Source organism: Tupaia chinensis, unplaced genomic scaffold, assembly GCF_000334495.1.
Source record: "Tupaia chinensis unplaced genomic scaffold, TupChi_1.0 Scaffold000578_2, whole genome shotgun sequence".
NCBI classification, from domain to species: Eukaryota; Metazoa; Chordata; class Mammalia; order Scandentia; family Tupaiidae; genus Tupaia; species Tupaia belangeri.
This window is the reverse complement of record NW_006160094.1, coordinates 1,754,458-1,762,701: the sequence shown is the minus strand read 5'-3', so window position 1 is coordinate 1,762,701 and position 8,244 is coordinate 1,754,458. Positions and strand designations below refer to the sequence as shown.

General features: G+C 37.5%; 1 protein-coding gene across 2 annotated transcripts in view; it reads left to right on the top strand.

Moving 5' to 3' along the window:
• The first annotated feature begins 4,669 nt into the window (after positions 1-4,669).
• EPC1 (enhancer of polycomb 1) overlaps positions 4,670-8,244 on the top strand; it is a 112,236-nt gene continuing 108,661 nt past the window's right edge. For both annotated transcript variants that reach the window (XM_006158283.3, XM_006158282.3), the window contains exon 1: positions 4,670-4,850. In XM_006158283.3, the coding sequence (XP_006158345.1) occupies positions 4,848-4,850 (3 nt within the window). In that variant the 5' untranslated portion in view covers positions 4,670-4,847. The remainder of the gene's footprint in view (positions 4,851-8,244) is intronic.

The following is an 8,244-nucleotide window of genomic DNA, read 5'->3' as shown; positions in this document are numbered from 1 at the left end:
GAAATAACTGCTTTTTAAATTTTTCTAAGTCTTAGATCTAAGAAATCGAACACATTATTTCCGGCCATGTGCACACAGGATTTTGGTTTGATCACAACCAGCTACTAAACTAAAAAAGAATATTTTTTATTCCAATTATATTAAATGTTAGCTTTCATAATGCTTTACATTATTTGTTTAAATAAAAGAAAGAAAAGAGAAAAAGAAAGGAAGAAAGAAAGCTTTGTTCAACTGATATTAAACAGAAGGTTTTTCAACTCAAAAGTACCAAAATTAGCACTATGAAAGAGAAGCCGAAAATTGAGGCAACAGTTGCCTAAATCCCCTCTTTTCCATTTTACTAGTAGGGTGTACGGGCTTAGGTGTTTGCTTCTTGTTTGTATTCACTTATGAACTGAGTTAAAACTAATGGCTAAAACTATGTGAATAAATAGATAGATTTTAAAAATATGCAATACCCAAAAATTAATTATTGATGATAACATACATGATTAAGCCACCATGCAGTATATCCTGGATGGGAAACCACTTTTTGTATGCTGTAACGATGATTAGAGGATGAATGTACATTAATTAATTTTCAAAAAGTTGCAGGAAAAAAAATGCATATTTGATGACTACAGTAAGCTATATAGCCCCAGCTAGGTGCTACTTTATAGCATGTTCATTCTACTCACTGAGGTTTATGCCTAAAGTCAGACTTGTGTTCATGGATATGTATATATCAGCTGTGCTTGCTATTGAAAATATTTAGATTAATGAAGTTCCTTAGCGAATCAATAAAATGGGGGAAAAGGCATAGAAAGCAACCATGGATACCAGAGACAGTGTGGGAGGAGGGTGGGACATGGCAGAGGGTGAGAGATAGGGAATCAAGGATGGTTAAAAAAAAAAAAAAAATACAGGAAACAAGAAATGGAAAATTATTTGTTGACGATAACACATATGTTGATGTGCTTGACTGAGCCAATATACAGTGTATTCTGAATGGGAAATCTCATTTTGTATGCTGTAATGATGTATAGTGAATGAATATAAATAATTTTTTTAAAAATCATGCTGGGAATGTATGTGTGTATGCCCCAAATCCCAGGAGAATAAAGGAGAAGGGATTGTGGCATGGCCATAATTCCTGGGGGTGATTTCTCACTTTCTGTCTCTCTGGCAAGCCGACACTGCCCTATGGCAAAAATCTTGAAAAAAAAAAAAAATTGTATATATATATAAAATTAGCGGTAGGGTTTTTTTTCCCACTTCACCATAGCGTCTATGGACCTTAATGTTAAAATCTCCCAAATCTCAAATTCTAATGTTCTACCTCTGTGTATAACCCCCTTTGACATGAAGTCCTCGGTGGGGCTAACAAACCTCTCCAGGATGTCACCCTGCCTACATTTCCGATCTCATCTCTCTCAATGTCTTGCAACCATGTGGCCTCATTCCCCTTTCTGGAACATGACCGGCTCCACTCTGCACATACTGCAACCTCTTCCTCCTCTGCTGTTCCTCGATTTTTTTGAAGTTTGACTCCTTCCCATCCTCCAAGTCACCTGCTTAGAGACCATTTCCTTACCGCTGTGTTAACGTATTTCCCTCCTGTTACTCTCTAACATTGTACGTTTCCTCGATAGCACTAATCAGTCTTTGCAATTATATATTTGCTTGCTTGCTATTTATCTGTCTCTCCAATAGATAGATACTCCACAAAAAAGATAAACTATCTGCACAGTCATCAATATATAGGGCTTGGGTCCAGCAGATGGCATTAAGGTACATTGCTGGACTCCCACATAGACAGACATGGTTCCAGTCCCAAACCCAGTGGCTTCAAACTCAGGCTGGGCGTGAGTGCGGGTGTGCCCCAAATCCCAAGGGAGAATGGAAGAGAAGGGACTGTAGCGTGGCCGTTCCCCCAGGGGGTGATTTTTTTGTTTTCTGTCTCTCTGTTTCTCTCTGTCTCTCCAGCAAGTACATGCACCCTATAGTAAAAACCTCTTTAAAATAATTAATTAAAAAAAAATATATATATAACACCAAGCATTATGCTTGGCACATTCTAAATTCTCAAGGACTATTTGAATAAGCACAAGCATTGTTTATCATGTCTTTCTGTGATAATTTTTCCAAATGTTTCACTGTACGTTTTCTTTTACCAAAACAAAAAACCTTCAAATCATGTGTATCCTAAACATGGTCTCAAAAACTTCAAAGAAAGTGGCCAGCCCTGTATGCAGTGGTTACATGCTGATCTCACAGGGCTGATCGGGGTTCAAATTCTACTCAGCGGCTTGAAAAACATGTCAGGCAGGCATGTTCGCAGGATCCTGAGGAGATGAAGAATTGGAGAAAATATGTTTGCGTTGTGAATGCCCTCAGCTGGGAGTGCTTTCTCTCTCTCTCTCTCTTCCTCTTTCACAAATGTGCATACATGCATACATAGCCTCTGGCATCAAAGTCAATGAATAATAAAATAAGGGAGTGATTTCTCCCATAGGAAACTGTGTAATTAGAAATATACATATTGTGCAAAGTGCATAGACTATTCTGATCCACAGATAATGAAAACATATGTGGAGGCCAGCAGGTGGCAAGGCGGTCAAGGCACTGGGCTCCCACATGGTGTACTATGGTTCAAGTTCTGGACCTAGTGGCTTGCTTTCTCACTTTCTCTCTCTCTGTCTGAGGACCACATGGACCCCTTAGCAAATTAAAATAATAATAGTAATAACAAATTAAATAAATGATTCTTTTCTAAAAAGCATGTGTATGTATATACATACATGATGGACATAGCTGGATATTCTTTTAGAGCATAGCTATTAAACACACCTGAATCTGAGTTCACTTGGTTTGTCTACTTCAAATGAAAGCAGGGCAAAGGTGGTAGACACAGCCCAGAGAGGAGTGTAGCTCACAGCTCTGAATTAGCCTGGGCCCCAGGACTGTGGGCGACCTGTCTGGCAAAAGTTCAAGGAGGTTTCTGCAAATACACAGTGAGTTCGCCTCCTGGTTTACCACTGACCGGCCCTTTGTATTCCAGTCATCCTATAATCAGAGCTATGCCCCCTTTCACTCTCCAACTGTCCTGTTTTAGATGGTAAATGACACACACATCCAAGCTACAGCTTTCTAAGACTGTTACCTGTGAAGTGCCAGGCAGAGATACCAAACCAATGTGTGTGTGTGTGTGTGTGTGTGTTGTATGTGTGAGGAGCTTCTGGAGAATGTAGACAAATTCCCCTCCCCTTTCTTCATCCAACTCCTTTAAGCCCCGTTTTATTCTTGACTCATTAGAAGTTTAGCTGGCAAAGAATTTTCTACTGAATCTGTTCAATGAACACAGACATGTAGAGTATGGGATATCTGCTGACGTTCGTGGCTTTCCGTTTGCAGTCGTAGCGTTGTGTTCATTTACCGTTCTTTTTTTTTTTTTTTTTTCAGTTTTACACTATCTTTATTAAAAGTCCAGTTGCAACCCTCTGGATACCTGACTCAGCTCACAACTGGAGCCAGAGCATCAAATTTCCCAGCCCACTTCATTTGAAAACCGGCCAAGTTAGGTGAAAGACCTTATAAATATGTAAAGCAGGAAGTTCAGATTACAGTCAAGTAAATCTCCAGTAATCTAAGTTCTTTTCAAAATAATTTTTCTGAAAAGAAGCTAATAAAAAGCAGCCCACTTGTAAGACCCCCTTAACCAAGGGTTTTCCCCAAGTTCAGGCTCCACAATGCACTTTTAGCACTGTATTTGTTTTGGATTTTTACCACTTCCTGGAGGCCAGGAGGAGGCACAGTGGGAGGATCCGAAAAAACTCAGTACCACAGCCATTTTGTTTGTAAGGCCCAGTGCTAGAATTCTGTCAGCCAGTGAAGGCTTCTGAAACGCGATTTCTCAGGGGCGGGGGTCGTGGGGAAATATGCCTATTGTTTTTGACTTCATCACGAAATCATTGCTTTACTTTCCCTTTTCGCACACATGGTAGTCATTATGGCTAACGAATTGTGGTTTTTTTCACGGCATTACAGCTGTCGGAGCTAAAGGAGGCGCGGATTTTGTTCAAGGATGACTGGCTTCTTTCGGTACCTTAACCCTGTCGAACCAAAAATATGTGGACAGAAATAGTTTTTCCTGGCCATCTTCGTATCCAGATTCTAGACGGGCGTTTTTGAAAGGACTAACAATTGGCTTAAGAAACACTTTATACTCTGTAAAAAATAATAATAATAATAAAAAATAAATAAATAAATAGGAAAAGGAAAAAAGAACAAGAAAAAGGAAAAGGAAAACCCACGTACACGACACGGGCGTGCTCCTTAAAGACGCTCAGAGGGCATGTTCCCGAGCTCGCAGGCAGGCGTGGGTGCTATTGTTTTGCAGTGTCACTTAATAGCGTGCTTAGACTTCGGTCGTTGGGGCGGCTGTGCTTTTAAAAGCCCAGTGTAAAATGGCACACACACTGCATTTTTTTCCGAGCTGCAAGAGGCGGGGGGGGAGCGGGGGACAGTGCAGACTGTAGGGACACTGCCCTCCCAGCCAATCAGAGCACGCCTGCTTGCCATCGCAAAGTTGTTAACCCCAGAGTCTTCAAGCTGCCGCTGCCTCCTCTCGCTTTTAATCTTCTGTGGATATTTCTCCGATTTTTCCCAAACGCCCACAGATCCTGGGGGAAGCCACCCCATTCAGTCACCGACCATGGAAGAAAGTATGACTTTGTATTTACCAAATCTCTCAAAGATGTTGGGAGATCCATATGCTGCCGGGAGGCTGTTGTTTCTAGGGACACAAGTATCCAGCCTATATTGTTACAATTTTTTTTCAAGAACTGGCTTCTCCTGTGCCTACACTAATGGTAAGTTTGTCATTTTAAACGTTTGTATCGTTGAACCTTTGAATGAGCCCCCAGATCAAAAGGGTTTTCATTGTGCTTCTTCTAACAAAACCAATCTTTGGATATTTTCTTTAGCTTTGATCTCTGCACGTTCCACCTAATCTTGTGTGGTTAATTTTTACCAAAAGAAAAAAAATAGGTTTTTTTTTTCATTGTTCAAGCTAAAGATGTGTAATATAAATTATGCTGTAATAACTGGGATCGAAGGGAACTCAGATATTTCAAGATGGACTTGTTTTGTGCCAGCGATGTTGGTAATGCCAAATATGTGCAGATCCTCTTTATAAAAATTATGTATTACCTAATTTGTCCAGGACTAAATTACCAGCAGGCAAACTATGGATGTAGTTTTTTTTTAAAATAGGCCTATTGTGGTTCTCTTGATGGATTACTCGGATACAAACTACAGAAAAGCTGCCCTTGGTATAACGAAGGTGGAGATTGACATAACCGGGTTTATATTAAGTTATGGCTGTTACTAAATAGTGGATCTTTTATTTGCTGATCAGATCTAAACTTGTAGTCGATGATATTATTTCTTTGAGGCTCTTCTTTAGATAATCTTTGTGGATCTAGCTTGGTTTCCTCCAAAAAGGTACATTTGGGAGACATTTTGTAATTTTTGGCATTTTTCTAATTTTTTTTCTTTTTGCACACGGTGGGAGATCTTTTTTGTTTTGCATTGATCTGTGTTGGTGGCGCTGTAGTGCTCCTCAACAATTTATGTCAGTTTCTCTAAAAGAAAAAAGGAAGAAAAAAAAGAGGTGGGGCAAGATTTGATCTATTATGGTCTCTCTTTATTTTCTTAAAGAAAGTTCAATTTGGCCAGTGGAAATAGTCAGTTGTATTATTTAAATGTTTTCTGTGAACTGTGAACTACAGTGAGAACAGACATGTCGTCACAACCGTCCAGGGAACATCAGAGACAGGCATGCAGTTTGCAGTCGTGTTTTATCTGATCTGATTTATTCTCTCTAGATCAGAATTCTTCAATAAGAAGTTTTCGGTTTAACCTCTCTTTACGGGGTAACGTTTTGTATCTCTCTTATATTACAAAATTGTACATGTTAGTGTGTTTTCAATTTCACAAAACGTTTGAGTTTTAGTTCCCTGAACATTGTAAAAGTTGAATTTCATTTTGATCCTAGGGTTTTCTTAAATAACGATTCCAAGTTTCTCCTGCGGATTTTCTAGTCTTTTGTCACATAATGCCTACGTTATTTGTTTTGTTTTGAAATGATACTTAAATTGAATTTATATATAGCCTCGTTAAAAAAGCAAATATTTTGGAATAGATGATTTTCAAGAATGGGTGCACAACTTCTTTTAACTTTAAAATATTGATATTCATATACCTAAGTGCAGGATTATCTTTTCCATCTTTGTTCTTATTGAGTTCTCTGATTAGAGAATATGGGATTTAGGCCTAAAGCCTCCCAAGAACAAAAATGTATTATGATATGATTTAGGTTTTATTGGTCTCTGCAAACATTTTAATTGCTTATGAAGATAGTAAATATGTCCTTGGTTCAAAACGAAAGAAAGAAATCAGTAGTTGTACTTTAAAACACGTTATTTTTACCAAATCAAATAAAAACCACTGAAATAGTACCCTAGACCACCTTTCCATACGATTACATAGATTATTTCTTGAGAGAGTGGGAATTTCCGGAGCTATGTTAAGTGTTTTTATTCACTTTGGAACACGTCACTGCTGATTTTACTATTTAATCATTTACCAGTCTGAAGTAAAAGAATGTGTGAAAATAAGGGAAAATAATATTACTGATCTTTGTGAACCTATCATCTATCTGTGCATCCCTTTCTTGAACTTCAAAAATAATGATTATGCCTCTATTTTGTTTATATTATGCTATAAAAAAATCTGAATACGTCCATTGTACGATTTTATCTCTGTAAAATATAACTGCCCCATCAAGACTGGCTTTTGACAGTATAGATTATTTATAGAACAAAATACTGCAGGTGTAAATACGTTATCTAACCCTCTGCTTATTCTGGAGAGTTTAGTTCTCTGAAGTTCATCTACCGAATAAAATATACTTTCCAGCACATTTATTGCTAAAATATTCTGTAATTTACAATGGTAATATTTTTCCTGTTCCTCCATTTCTGAAAAGTAAAAAAAAAGGTATGTAATGTAGCCCCCCTTTTAAAAACAAACTGAGGCCATGAAGTCCATATGTAGCTATGCAATGCTCTTTGTTCTCCTACATCATTGACTATTACATCATTGATTATGAAGTAACCATTAGAGTTAAGCATTCAGCTCTCTAAATCATTCATAGATATTTATATGAACGATATTCATCTGTGTGTGACTCTTGCATCGCTACATAGGTAAGGACGTCTCATTCTGTGAGGCAAAACCAGTTCACTATTTTATATTATTCTCCATTTTAAAAACCACCTTGACTTCATTTTAGCTCTTGGCTCTTTGGACACCAATTCATTTTTAATTAATAACATTTTTAGAGACATTTAGTTCATGAGTTCGGTGTGATTATCAGTAGAATTATGTTAATAAACTATGCTCTTTTATCATTAAACACCTTTGATATATTAAATTTAGTATAGTCCGAACTAACTCAGTTTTTCTTTTTAGAAATAGTTGCTAGACCATGGGTAATAAAAAATTATTTTAAAAAATATCTTGAAACGTCATTTCAGCCAATAGTTACATATCTATTTCTTTCTTGCACACCATTTTATCAGAGATAGTAACAAGTAGCAAAGTGGACTAGATTAAAATGTCACATCATTTTTTTTTATTCTGTCTTTCTGGTGGAGGGAGGGGTTAGTGAGTAGTGAAATGATCAAAAAACAGGTTGCAGAAAGAAGAAAGAAGTGTATATGCCAAGGACAAGAGGATATATACATCCAATTCCAAACAATAAACCTCAGAAAAATGAGCTTGAAATCGTCAATCTTGGTCAATAACAGAAATAAACTAAAAATTACATGCAGTAATGTAATGAACCAATGCCATTTCCTAATTTATTAATGTGTGTTCATTAGTCTTGAGGAAATTGATTGAGGAAATTTTGGGTTGGTCAAACCTATTAGGTAATGGGTGATGGTAGGATGAGGTAACAAAGGAGAAAAAACATGGAAAGATATTAATAGATGACTTCACATAAAATGCTGAAAATACTAACCGGGACCCATCTAATCTACCGTGGGGTGAAGTTTTTAAAAAGAAGGAAAAATAACTAAAACATTTACCAGTTGAAACCAAGTTCCAAACAGACTCGAAATTGTACGTGCTTCCAGTTCTCCCTATTTCTTACACCTGCTTGCTCCCTGTTTCCTGGACACCTTGCTACTTTCCCTA